We start from the raw sequence: 15,321 nt of genomic DNA, 5'->3' as shown, positions 1-15,321 counted from the left end.
TTTATTTTTTATAGCGCGTATGAATTAAAATACTACCGCTACTAACGATAATAATAGATGAGGTTTATGCAGAGCTTTTTAGGATAATCAAAGATGCTTCATATAACAAATACAATTTAAAAAACTACATAGAACAGTGCGTAATATGAACACAAAGTCTAAATAAAATATTACGGTATTTCAGATTTTGTGAGACAGTAAGCACAGATGTTGGTTTACTTCTTGTAAATATAGGTTTTGAGTTCTTTTTTGAGGTGTAGATGTTGAAGAAAATCAAAAACACAGTTGATATACCCTAACTCTCCCACCTCCGTCTATAAGGTCATGGAGGAGTTCTACCACCCCAGAACAGTATGGGTTCCTCTGGGGGTTCTCCTCGGATCTGGGACACTGTTCGCCGTTCTCACCCTGCAATGGCAGCGATGCTTCGTCACCTTCTCCACCGCCACCTTCGGCTCTGCCATCATTACTGTCACTGTGGATTATTTTATAGAGCTGTTCGCCTTGGTGCACTACATCTACGAGAGACTGAGGGTAAGTACATGTGTGGGTTTGTGAGTCACACAGGGACGTACATGAGAGAGCTTAATTTATTTCTAGTCACCTAAGATATATGTTGTTTTCTCACGATTCAAGGTAAGTGTAAACATTTGTGCGCCTGTATTATGTGTGTGTGGTCTATACTGTATGTTTACTTCATGGTACCCACACTCAAATATGTGCTCATCAAACATCATTACTGCAGCCCTGGATTTCATTATTGAGCTGTTTGCGTTGGACAGATTGATACACGTGTGCATGTGTGTGTGAGAAAGAAACGAATAGAAAAACACTGTCAAATGTGGTCAGACATGGTGATATTAGACGTGACTCACCTTGGTTTAATGCCTAAAAATCTTATGTCGGAGGAAGGTGTGGGTCAGTAGTTCATCTGGCAACTGACAGAGAAATATAGTGGGAGAAAATCTTGTATTTTTATTATTATTAGTAGTAGCAGTAAACATTATTTTGCCTGTGTGTTATATTGTATGTTAAATTTATAGGAATATCTGACTTATACAGTTAATTACATTTATTTAACCAAACCCAGTGGGCATTTGAGCGATGGTGGTTTGTGGTTTTTAACATTTCAATATTTAGACGCCAAGTAAACATTAGAAACTAACAAACCTCAGTGTTGTATTTTAGATTTATGCACATAATTTGTATTATTGGGAACTAATGAGTGTGAATCTAGTGCTTTGCATTGTAATAAGGGACGCATTCAGAGTTAGAAAGACTTAATTTAGAGGTATTTGGACACCATTATTGTTTTTCTCTGTCGCTTTGGTGCATTTTTTAAATCATTAAATTTTACACAGCGGTAAGTGCATTTCTCAAGACAATGTGTGCAAAATGTGAAAGTCAGTAGATTATCTGCAGAAGTTAGTGAAACTGAAAAATGTTATTGTTATAATTTAGATTTATGCACATATTTTGTATTATTAGTCTAATGGTAATGAGTGTGAATCTTCTACCTCACTTCATCCTCCTGAGACCCAGCAATGCATTTTTGTCCTCTGTAGTGGACAGGAGTTTAACAGCTTTACTTTAACCCTTTCATGTACAGTGGTCACTCCAATGGACAGTTGTTCTCCAGCTGTTCTCTTGTATATTCATGGATTTTGTTGTTTTACTTGCATATCAACCAACACAGTGGATACTTATGCACCATCCCATAATACACTGCAATTCATACCGTGACTGTAACATTCCTGTTCTTGATAAACCTGACCTCCAGCAACATATTTGAGTGTAAATCAATTGCTAATTGTTATTAGATTGTAATTAACAGGTTTTTTTTAAAGTTATGTTTTGTTGTTTTTTTGCATATTATTTGAGTGAGTAATAACTACTATTATAGTATGTTAAAATGTGAGAAAACATCAGATTAGCAACATTAAAAAAACATTTATTTCATCGTTTTCACACAGTATGACAGTAAATACATGTTTTTTTTTGCTTCAAAAATTAAACACATGGTGTCCAGTTGAGTGGACATTTTTGTAACTCCATGAAAAATAGATTCATAAAAAACAAAAATTTCAATCACATTATTTTTTTCATGCCTAAAGAGGAATAAAAACACTCAGGAAAAAAAATCTTGATTAAGGTTCTCATAATTCATGCATGAAAGGGTTAAAATAAAAGATTAAAAAATGTCCACTGAAAAGTATATATAAAAAAAATAATAATAATCTGAAAAACTGTTGCATCATGCTGTTTCCAATTAAGGCAATTATTTAGTGTAAAATGGCAAAAATGTTTACTTACTGGGTCTCAGGAGGTTATTAAAGAGTGTATACAGTTAGAAAAACTTGATTTAGACATATAAGTTTGCACAACAGTAAAAGTATTTCTCAAGACAATGTGAGCAAACTCCTAAATTTAGTAGATTACCTGAAAAAGTGGGTGATTTTCTCCAGCTGCAAAATATACTTGTCAAAAGCAAATCTTTATGTCAATGAAACTGTCAGTTCCATCAGAATGACAAGTCCCTGTGCTATTGTTTATGAACGCTGTAGTCATAATGTTTAACCATGCTGTCAATGTAACAGTTCATTCTTTATTTTATAATGAAAACTGTCAAGGTTTTTGGAAACACTGACTAAAAATGCACTGAAAAGGCAACACTGTGTTGCACTGATACAAAGTTTTAACTGTAAAGAACTGAACGATTTTTTTTTATTTTTTTGGTTTATTTAATAGGGACCATGCATATTTATGAACATTGTTGTATAAAAACATACACCCAAGTAAATATGCCAGAATTAGTAAAAAAAATAACTACTTTTCATTTGCAGTCCCTCAGCAGGTGACAGAACAAGACATAAAACAGCCAACATTGATACATCGCTCGTTCGCTGTAAATTAAAAATGTAAAAAATACATATAATGATGACATAAGTCGCTTTTCCTTGGGACATCTGCGCAAAACTTTACCGATATTTACTAAATGTCGAAAAAACATTTGTGTATTGTTTTGTTGATTTGTTTATTTATTATTGCGAGATGACACGAGAAGTCATTCCATAAACTTGGTGACGAACGTACATATGGTGTTGATTTGCAGATATATTCATTATTGTTATATATTACCCCTCTATCTCGTACTAAATTTAAAAAATGATTGGGTTTCCTGGTGTGTCCACACATATGGCGACATGTTTCTTCTTCTTCTTCTTCTTCTTCGCTTGTTGTAACGTACGTCAACATCTGTTTTTTTAATTCACCTGACTCTAGTTTTGCGTGATATACCATTTGTGCAACGCCCGAAAAACCACCTCTTGCCAGCGCAAACGCTTTTTATCAAAAAATTAGACTTTTGGCGAAATTGTAATTTTTCCATTTGGCAAATTTTTATGCGCAAGTTATTTTAGCGAAATTTGACAGTCAATGGAAAAGCGACTATAGACATCATCAAAACAAACAAACAAACAAACAGACATAGGATAATCACAGGGGCATTAGCCTATACATTCACCTCTATACTTACATACAGTCTATTTGTGCTGCAAAAGTTTTACACCACTTTTACACCTGCACAGAGGAAACAGATCAAAATGACATATTTACAGTAAGAAAAAAACAGGAATTATCCCTTGGACACAGCTGTACATGCAAACTACTGTAAAGTGTCCTCACTCATTCTGACGTTCCTGTCTACCAGCCAGATTCCCGTTGACATCACAGCAGGTGTTACTCCTATCTTCCATGTTGGACACATCATCTGTGGGAGTCTGTTGGGATGTCTTCACACGCAGCACTCATTCATCTGAGTTAAGATAAAGTTACACAAAATATAATAACAATTATCACCCAGCCTTCGTCTGTTGATAGCCGAGACAGGCTCCGGTACTTCTGCAACACTCTGGAGAACTGAGCGATTCAGAAAACGGAGCGATAACAGCAATTAATAAAGTCTGATTAATGTTGTGCAGGAAGGGAATATTCTAGAGAGAACCTGTATAATGTGTTTTGACCAACATGACAGTATCAGACAGACACAAGCTGCTGCATGGATGTGCAAAAGCATTCGGCGTTTGTTCCAACTAATGAGAAATTGCTTTTCTGATGTGCATAATTGACAAGTTGACATGGAGGTGGGGTTAGCAGAATGTTGAATTTCAATTCTGATCTGAGAAATGCACTAAAGCGACTGAGAAAAACAACTGTAGGTTTTAATTTGAGATGTAAGAAGTGGAGAATCACTGTTTTTGTGATGCTGATGTTGATAGTGAGTAAAGCATAATATGATTGTATTGCAGGTAAAAAAGACCATCCTCTCATATTCAGTAAGACAGGGGTTCCCAAAGTGGGGTACTTGGAAGAAGCCCAAGGGGTACTTGAAATTTTTTTGGGGAAAAATACATTAAATACATCATCATGTACTGAATACAAAATAAATAATGAGAATTAATGCTGAAATATAAAACACAATAAGTGCATTCATATAATAGTTTTATTGTCAATCATCCTGTTTAAGCTTTGGTAACATTTTAAGAACATTTCTATTTTACATTATTCAAAATGAGTTTATTTAAGTACCTAAGTAATTATTTTTTGTTGGTAAAAGGTTCATTTATTAATAAATAACCAATTTATTTATTTTTCTTATCAATGAAAGAGGGCACTTTTCAGTTTATATTTTGCACACAAAATTTACTTTAAAAAATGTGTTTTTTTTTTTTTATATATTACAGTTAAATATATGTTGTTTATTTGCAAAGTTTTGAAAATATAAACAGATACCTTTGGCACAGGAACAAATTTTGCCTCATTATTTTCAATCAAATATGCTGCAGTGAGAGTTAGGGTACTTGGTTAAAAAGTATGTTTCAGGGAGTACTCCACTGTAAAAAATTTGAGAACCACTGCAAAAAGACGTATATAAAAGTAATGAATTATTTTGTAGTAGTTGTACAATACAGTCATGCAGAATAAGGCATTAATATTTGCTGTATAAGTGCAACTACCACATGCACTAAGAACCAGATAATTAACAGTGGGTGTCCACCTTAATGTAAGATGATACTGATATTAATTTATTAGAATCAAATGTGTTTCTTCCGCTCAGTTTGCGTCTGTAATCTCTGCAGGTGGCACCGAAGAGGCCAGTGTGTTGGTTCACCTGGGTCATCCTGGGGGTGTGGCCTGTCCTGGCCTTCCTCGGAGTGCTGATACAGTGGAAAGTCACCGCAGAGGGATTTTCCCACACAGAGGGTGAGTGACGCTGCCTCACACACTGACATGCATTAGCACAGACGTGTTAAAGTCAGTTTATTTAAGGGGCCACATTCAGTCCAATTTGATCTCAAGTGGGCCAGACCAGTAAAATATTAGCATAATAGCCTAGAAATAATGAAACCTCAACCTGAAAAAACTGAAATTTCTTAAGAAAATTAAGTGCAATTTTAACAATATTATGCCTCAGTTTATTATTTATACTTGTGTATTACAGATCGGATCTACAAAGGCACTAAACATTTAGTAACTGACAGAAATATTGTTAAAATAGCACTTAACTGCCTGTAGACATTCATATTTTTCTAGGTTACTCACATTTTATTGTTCAATGTTTGTTCATGTAAATATTTTCATAATTTAATGTTATTTTTTTTGCATTAAAACAGAGAAAAATTTGAAGTTGTCATTATTTATAGGTAAAATATTACATATTTTTTCACATTAAAGAATCTTTGAGTATTTAGAAAAGCACTATATAAAACCGATTTATTATTATTATTATTATTATTATTATTATTATTATTATTATTAATAATAATAATAATAATAATAATAATAATAATAATAATAAACCAAGAAGAAAATGTGGAGTCATTATTAAAAGGTTATTATGCTGTTATTTTGCTTGAGATCACATCGTACTGTATGTGGAACCTGAACTAAAACCAGTTCAACACCTTTGACTGTTAATATCTTCAGTGTCATTTTTGGACTTTGCAAATTCTTTCCGCGGGCCGAATCGGAACCTTTGGAACCTTTGATTTGGATCGCATGTTTGACACCCCTGCATTAGCAGATGTATTCTTCTGCTGTGGTTTAAGAATCGTGTTTTAGAAACACTTGTTTACCACTGTTGTTGGCAGCAAGAGGAAAGGACAATTTAGTTTTTATTTTATTTATTCATTTATTTGTTGCTTTTGCTTCAGCTTTAGATATTGAAAGACATTGTTTTTCTGAAGACATATAATTTTTAACCAGGTTTTCAAAAGGTTGTAGTGTTTGATATGCAAGAATAAAACATATTGCTTTTGGTAGAAAGTAAATTTCTCTCACATAATAACCTACAAAAACAATGACAAGGCAATAATAAGAAAACAATAAGGCTTAGCTTTAAAACCCAAGGTCTTCCTTTTTCTTTTACTTTCGCCTTTGAAGAACAATGTAGATAGGAAATTGTTTTTTCATGGTTACTTAATTAAAAACAGGCCAACTGCTGTCTCTGGAAACACTTTGAGACCTCTGTTAAACACATTAGAATTCAACAATTAGCAATCCCATGGCCCCGTGTGAAATAAGTAACCTTATCAAAGAGTAGAAAAGCAAAGAGGTAAAAGTCTGGAGCTTTTTTGACAACAGTTTTCAGTAAAACATGGCACAACAAACTCATGTTGTTATGGAACAAAAAAAAAAACTTTATGTAACCTTTCTTATCAATATAAGTTGTTTGACAGCAGCAAAAAGCATAGACTGAAAGTTTCTTTTTTTTTTTTTTTTCATAAACCACTTTCAGTTGAAAATAGTGGAAAAGTAGTTCTGTTGTTGTGGAGCAACAATCAAAGCAACAATAGATATGACAGAGTTTGTATGGTTAAAAAGAAAAGGAAAAATGATAAGGAAGTGAATAAGAGTGAAACTTCATATAGCGTTTGGATTGCATGTTTATGTGAGGCCGTCGTCTACTTGTTGCCATAGATACAGACTGATTGGAATAGTCACAGAATGAGGTTAAACAAGAAAATCTCCTCTTTCTATTACAGCTACTTTCTGCTGGTGTGTGATAAGAGCCAGGTCATTATGGGTTAGTTCTGTAGTATTTAAATCCCCTTGAATTACCATAACCGGTATGTTATCATGACTGTAATTTAAAAAAAAAAAAAAAATTCTGAACAGCAGCTGACCTCCAGTCAGATTTACTGCTGAGCGCATACTTTAATAGTGACAAGCACTGTATTGATAGAGGGAGGAGGAGAAAATAGGGAGCAGGTGTAATGGGGGAAGGGCAGGAAGGGGGAGTGTGTGTGTGTTGGGGGGGAGGGTGTTGAGTGAACTGGGGCACGACGGGCAAAGGGGGGCACCCGAGTCGAGCCGTGAGCCGAATCATCTGTCTGTCAGCTGATTGAATTCAATGTAGGACGCTGGCGTTAATGAATTAGCACACACTAGTTTGGTTCTGGCTTTTTGCCCTCCCACAGTCAGCCATGTTTTTTTTTTTTTTAGCTTTTTTTTTAGCTTAGCATTTATAAAATACTTACTTCCAACTTCCCATTAAATCTAAAGTTGATTCTAACTTTCTGAACCCTCGAAAAAGAGCTGTGAAGAAGTGGAAATGTGCCAAAATCTGCTAAAACTCACCCACTAATGCAGATACACAAACCACACACACACTAGAGCATGTGGCCAGAGGGGCCTGAGGTGGGGTGAGCTGAGGAAAAAGAAAAAGGGGGGTATCATTAAGCAGTTTCCCTGGCAGATGGTGCCTCGTTAGCTGTCCGCCTGCACAAAAAAACAACAATAGAGCTCCTAACACTTCCCCACCCACATGCACATAATAACCGTGACGCATGCAGTACATCTTGTCTGCAGGGTCCTGGTACTTGTGGCATCATTTTGACCCTGTGTTGCAAACATGATACAGATCCTTGACACTGCGTTCCATGTATGTAACTGCTGACGACAAAAAAAAAAAAAAAAATGTGAAAGATAAAAAAAAACCAAACACATACACACACAGACCCAAAAATAATAATCAATGAACAGTGAGACAGGATAGATTTTCAACATCATTTTCTAGGGAGGGTGTGAAAATAACACAACCACACTCGCCCACTCACAATATGTCAGGAGTCCAAGCAGCTCAGTACAGGCAGTAAGGGAAATTATCTGTCTGCATTGTGAGTAAATGAGGAAGAGGGCATCCGTTTTCTGTTCTTTTTTTATTGTACGCCTTATGGTAAAACTCCACCAGCATTAAAAATAGAAAACTAAAACTTACAGATTTTTTTTTTTTTTTATCTGTCCTCTCCTTCACTTTTATTAACCCATAAAGACCCAAACATCCATCACCGACTAAAAGCATCTACTGATCTAAACTGTATAACACGTGTCGATTTACCAATACTATCAGTAATTGGTGTAAAATGCAGTTTCATATCAGATATGACCCATTTGGATGTTCAGAGGATCCGTAGTGAATGTGGACACACTGTCATCTTCTACAACACAGGTGTCAAACATGCGGCCCGGGGGCCAAATCCGGCCCGACAAAGGGTCCAGTCCGGCCCTGGGGATGAATATGTGAAATGCAAAAATTACACTAAGATATTAACAATCATTTTAGTTCAGGTTCCACATTCAGACAAATTCAATCTCGTGAGCAGGACCAGTAAAATACTATCATAATAACATATAAATAATGACAACTCCATTTTTTTCTCTTTGTAAATGCAAATATTTTCATGTATTTACACTAAAACAAAGTAGAATTTTGCAAAAAAAATAGAATATCCTGAACAAATATGAACAACCTGAAATGTCTTAAGAGAAGTAAGTACAATTTTAACAATATTCGATCTGTTATTAAATGTTTTGTGTGTTTGTTGATCCACTATAATCTGTAAGTTATAATGTACATGTGTAAATGATAAACTGAGGCAGAATATTGTTAAAATTACACTTATTTTTTCAGTTTGTTCATGTTATTTACATTGTTTGAAAGGATAGTTTGTAGATGTAAACCTTTTCATGATGTAAATTTACTTTTTTTGCTCTAAAACAGAGAAAAGTTTGGAGTAGACGTTATTTATATATTATTATGTTATTATTTTACTGGTTCGGCCCACTTCAGATCAAATTTAGCTGAATGTGGCCCCTAAACTAAAATGAGTTTGACACCCCTGATTTACAACATTGATTCACCAGTAAAAACCCATAGAGTTGGATCAATGACAGTGGATGGAGACATTTGGTTTATGTTCAGTTTATTATGTATTTTACTGAAAAAAATAACTTTTTCTGTAGTTTTCTTTGTTTTTGATATAATATGACAGTGTTTTTCAACCTTGGGGTCAGGACCCCTCATGGGGTCGCCTGGAATTCAAATGGGGTTGCCTGAAATTTCTAGTAACTGATTAAAAAAAATTACTAATAAAAATATATGGTAAGTTGACAGAGACAATCACATATATAAAAGACATGACAAACTGTGAAGCTGAAACTGAAGCACTGTGGTACTGTTTATCTTTCAAATGTTCATTGTGGTCAGTTTCAGATGCTGCAGCTCTTTCATAATTTATAGTTTGAGTTCTTGTTTTTTCAGTATTAATTGTCAGCCTTGTAAATCCAAGCTGGACTGACTGTACATATCCTGACCAAGGAAAATAGAATTCTCATTTTGTGCAGTAATCTACACCTGGCTTTTCTGCCTCTGTCCATAATAATATACATTATATAGACTAAATGTCATCTAAAATGAACTTTCATTTGCAAAATAGCAAAGCAAACTATTACAAGATCAATAACAAATTAATTTTAGCAAAAAAAAAAAGGTCTCTGTTTTGAATGTCTGGGGTCACCAGAAATTTGTGATGTTAAAACGGGGTAACGAACCATAAAAGGTTGGGAACCATTGTAATAGGATATAATAACCCTCGACTTTAATCTGAGCTTTTATGAACATCTTAACAGGGTGCTTGTGCAGGTCTTGAAAGTCATGAAACATCTGGAATTTTGTGTTTAAGTCTTAAAGGGGTCATATTTTGCTAAACCCACTTTTATTAGTCTTTGGTTCATTTATTTGTGTACTTGGACCCTAATAGTTCATAAAGTTTGAATTTGAACCCTCCAGGTGCTGCAAAGCTATCTTTATATTGATTTTGGCAAAAATCGAGTGGATTTGTACAACCTGTTTCAATTCCTGCTTAATTTGTTTCATCTGTAATTAGTTACATCACGACATTTGCACATATAAAATCAAGATTTCTGATGAACCTTTCTTAGAGTACACCATAATTGTTTGTCAGCAGCAGTTGTTGTCCATACTGAAAATATGTCCAAACTTCGAGCCGGTTACCTAAAATCTTCAGTTGTTGGTTGAACGGGACAGAGCAGCACAGCCAGCAACCTGGAGGGGGCGGGGCATGAAGTGGTTCATTTGCATTTAAAGGGCCAGTGCTCAAAACGACCTTTCTGGTGTCATTACTCAGAAATAGGGTTGAAGATGGACCTGTGGAGTTGAATTAATGAAGAATTCAGATCCAAGCAGAGTATTTACAGTTTATATAGACCACAGGAAAATGTTTTAAAATGCATAATTCCATTAAAAAAAAAATCAAAATATCACTCTTTTAATAAAGTATGGAAAAAAGTTTCTCTCTTAGTCGAATTTTAGAGTTCAGATGTTCAAAGGCACATAATCTTGTAAGATAAGAAATACATGAGGAAAGTATATAAAAAACTTAATATGATTTCACTAACTGGTCTGTACTGGAATAATTCTAGTGAAACTTGTTTAAGTGATATCCATGCACGTTTGTGATTTTCATATGTTTTGAAAACATTACTGCCAGTAAAACATAATTTGCTGCGAATGATGCATTCGTTCATTCATACATTTATTAAAATAAACATTTCTACTACACACAACAGGTATAATCACAACCACAAAAGTTGGCATGCAAGAATAAAAGTACATAAAGTCAAGGTCTTGGAGAAAAAAAATTGCTTTTTTTTTTTGTATCTTTTTTTGAGCAATGTAACAGTACATACAAAAAAGAGGAATTACAGTGTATACATTATACATTGCATTTTATATCATTTTCCCCCATGCCCAAACCAAACCCAAGGCCCTCCGAGAAGGGGCAACAGCAGGAAAAACAACATTATAAGAAAGTCTCTGTGCAGTAGAAAATCAATTAAGTACAAGCAGTAGCAAATCTGTGATATACAAAAAATAACTGAGCCAAGAGCAAATAGAAAACAGAGAGTAAAATAAATAAATAAAAATAAAAAAAATAAAAGTAGACATAGCTTGAAGGTATCTGTGCCTACTTTAAAATATTAGGCATTACATAGATGTATCAAACGTGCAAATAATTGGTAGACAGAATGAATTAAGACAAAAATCAACACCTAAAGAGACACAAAATAGAGTAGGGTGGTGGAGTGAGAGATCAATATGAAGGCAGTGTTTGTAAAGACTGAAAAATAGCAGTTTTGAAACAGTCTGGAAAAAGTATGAAATTTTTATTTGGATGAAGAGCAAGTACCCTGTCATAATGATCAGCAAATTAAATACAGAAAAATTCCTGATGTATACTGATAAAATGCTAAATTCAGAGGATAATGTTTTAATAAATGGTGATTAATCACCTAAAACAGGTTCGATGTAGAGAAAATGTCATTAGGGAACTGACACAAAAGTAGCACTGGGTCTTTATGAGATAACATTTTTCCTCCAGCACCCTTTCATTCTCGTACAATTACTTATCGTTTCCTTCTGTTTCCTTCCACACGCTGCTTAAACACTGATCCCGTCGCCTCCAGTGGTTCTGAGTCGACAGCAAAGGAGAGTCCAGCTGATGCGCATCCGGCAGCGAGAAGAGAGGATGAAGAAGGAGAAGGAGAACAAGAAGAAGAAGAAACGACAGAACCAGAAGCCTGAGCACAAGCAGAAGGCCCACACCCACCACCACCACCACCAGCAGTACCACCACCCGGGGACGTCGCACCCCCATCAAACCCAGAGCTCCCAGCCTCCTAAAGTACCTCCTCCTCAGACCGAACCTGGATACCACCGCAAGTCCAACCCCAAACGACGCTTCGATGGAGATGTGCTGTCACCGGTAAGATCATGTTCTGTTTAATACATGTTGATCCATTAACCTTATCAATGCATGTAAATAATTGGTGGAAAATACAGTTTGTCATCTTTTCATGGTCATCAGATATGATCCATTTGGATGTTCAGAGGCTCTGTAGTTACCATGGAAACATCATCACCTTCTACAACATTGATTCACCACTAAAATCCATGAGTTTGATAAATAACAGAAGCCGTAGACATTTGTTTTATGTTCAGTTAATGGTATATTTTACTGAAAAAGGTCACTTTTTCTTCAGTTTTCTCGATTTTTGGTATAACCCTCAAGTTTAACAAGACCTTTTATGAACATCTATATAGTCATTGAATTAAAAATGGGAAAATACCTAGAATACATGGAAACACCTTCATCTTCTATAAAACTGATTCAGCAGTAAAACCCATGGAGTTGGATCAATGACAGTTGGTTTATGACAGATTCTGCTTTTAATCCTATTAACACCAAACGTATCATATTTGATACATGAGTTTTGAAGCCCTCTACATGATCAATGTGATATTTTTTTTCTTGAAAAACCTGATGTATACAATTAGATACATGCAATACACAGATAATCCACCAGGGGGGAGGAATGTGTTCAGCAGAGGCCTTTCCAGTGACACTACAAGACTGTCATTAATGAGGAGAGAGGCAGAACTTTGCCAATTTTGAAAAGGAATTACCAATTTGTTGGAACATGTTTGTGTTATATTATGTTTTTATTTGTTCAAAAATAATATTTGAGCATTGAGACCTGATGTATCAAATATGATATAAAATTGAAACTCATACATTCAAATTGATATTTGAAAAAAATAAAACATTTTGGTTGTTCAGAAGGACCAATAAAGGCTCCAGTTTCAAAGAACTGGAATTTTCTGTCAATGATTTAATAGTTCAGGCTTTACAGGGATAAAGTCACTTTTTCTTCAGTTTTCTCTGTTTCTGATGTAATAACCCTAAACTGTAATCTGAGCTTTTTTGACCATCTACATCATCGGTGAATTAAATATAGGAAAATACATGATTTTCACTGAAAAAACGCAAAATACAGAGGATAATATCACAATAAATGGTGATAAATCACTTAAGAATGGTTAAATAGACAGAAAAATTCCATTGGGAATTGACACAAAAGCCGCACTGGGTCTGTATGGGTTAAAGACAAGTGTTACAGGTTAAATCTGAGGCTCATGAGCACATAATTACTGTATCACAATTACTTCAGCTGAACACATTTATTTTGCATAATCACAATAATCCATCCACCTGTATAAACACATGATTGAAATGAACATAAATGTCACAAACTCTCCTTCCTCCTTCACATCTCGTTGCGCCCCCTTCATCTTGAAGCACTTAACCTCTTTTGGTGGCTGCCATTATCAGGCATTTCTTTGTTTGTGTCAGTAAGAGGCTTTTTATGTTTACATCATTTACAGGAAATCTGCTTTGTGGAATTTTAATTTACAAGCAGAAATGTATTTCTGCGTATGCGTGTCAGTGTTGACTGGAAATGAAAGGCGGTTTATCTTCAGTAAGTGTGTAAAATAACCACTGTTTTTCTATTTTTTAATTGTAAACATGACATACAAAGAAAAAAATATAAATGAACACAATATCACACTGAAATTGTCCAGAATGATAGAAGAGTCATTACAACATATATTAGCAGTCCAAACACCCATGAGGTACAGTAGAGATGATGGGACTGCAACTTATATTAGTGGCATAAAATGAACTGAAAAAGACATCATTAGTCACAATTATTTAATCATATCAACACCACATTTCTTACGAGATAAGTTAACATATCATAGGTTAAATATATTTTATGATTATGTCATCATGTTGTAGTTCACAATTTGTGGATTTATTCTTAAATCTTGTTTATAACATTCTGGATGTACGCTATAAGGACAAAAGTATTGGGACACATTAATAGAGGAAATATATCCAGTATATAATTCAATTCAATTCAACTTTATTTCTAAAGCGAATTTCATGCATATCAATGGAAATGGAAAGTCTTGCAAGATTTAGGTGTGGTGTGTTATTATTTTTTCCCTATTCAGCATTTAACTGAATTTAATAACTTATTCAGTATTTAGCATGACATAAAAAGTTCTACATGAGGTTTAATGATTTTTCATATTAAACAAGTGGTTCCAGGCACAACAAACCCCGCCCCTCGCACATATTGTAGCTTACTTTGGTATCGATCCAGCTGATGTTATCATGTCCACGCATGTGCTGATGTCCGCATATCAACTGCCTCTATATACGTGCCAAGTTTGAAGTAAATAGAAACAAAATTGATGTTTTTATAGACATGTGAAATCTCGCCCATTGCAAGTGAATGGGAGAAAAAAAAAGATTAAAAAAATTCATAGAAAATTTGAACTTTGACCTACTTTTCCTAAAATGTAATGACATCTATTCTGGGTCACTGTCAATCTATAAGCCCAGTTTGGTATGAATTCAACCAGTAGTTTTGCTGCTACAGACATGTGAAATTTAGCCCATTACAAGTAAATGGGAGGAAAAAAAAGATTAAAAAAATTGCATAACAAATTTGAACTTTGATCCACTTTTCCTAAAATGTAACCACATCTATTCTGGGTCACTGGCACTCTATAAACCCAATTTGGTGTGAATTTAACCAACAGTTTTGCTGCTACAGACATGTGAAATTTTGCCCATTATAAGTACATGGGAGAAAAAAAAAGATTTTAAAAAATTCCTAAAAAAATTTGAACTTTGACCTACTTTTCCTAAAATGTAGTCACATTTATTCTGGGTCACTGGCAATCTATAAACCTAATTGGGTATGAATTCAACCAATAGTTTTGATGCTACAGCCATGTGAAATTTCGCCCGTTATAAGTAAATGGGAAATGAAAAGATTTTGAAAATTCATGAAATTTTTTTCAATTTAACCTACTTTTTCCAAAATGTAATGAGATCTATTCTAGGTCACTGACAATCTATAAAAACAATTTGGTATGAATTCAGCTGCTACAAACATGTGAAATTTCGCCCATTATAAGTAAATGGGGGAAAAAAAAAAAAAAAAAAAAGATTTAAAAAAATTAATAAAAGTTTGAACTTTGACCTACTTTCCCCAAAATATAATGACATCTGTTGTAAGTCACTGGCAATCTATAAACCCAATTTG

General features: G+C 34.5%; 1 protein-coding gene across 1 annotated transcript in view; it reads left to right on the top strand.

Annotated features, from left to right (window-relative positions):
• The window catches only part of tmem198aa (transmembrane protein 198aa), a 60,898-nt gene that overhangs the window by 43,823 nt on the left and 1,754 nt on the right, over positions 1-15,321 (top strand). Inside the window, exons 4-6 of the mRNA XM_030123997.1 lie at positions 322-534; positions 5,139-5,262; positions 11,827-12,125. Coding sequence (XP_029979857.1) covers positions 322-534; positions 5,139-5,262; positions 11,827-12,125 — 636 coding nt within the window. The remainder of the gene's footprint in view (positions 1-321; positions 535-5,138; positions 5,263-11,826; positions 12,126-15,321) is intronic.

The sequence above is a fragment of the Sphaeramia orbicularis genome, chromosome 21, assembly GCF_902148855.1.
Source record: "Sphaeramia orbicularis chromosome 21, fSphaOr1.1, whole genome shotgun sequence".
Lineage (NCBI taxonomy): Eukaryota > Metazoa > Chordata > Actinopteri > Kurtiformes > Apogonidae > Sphaeramia > Sphaeramia orbicularis.
This window is presented reverse-complemented; position numbering and strand designations above follow the sequence as displayed.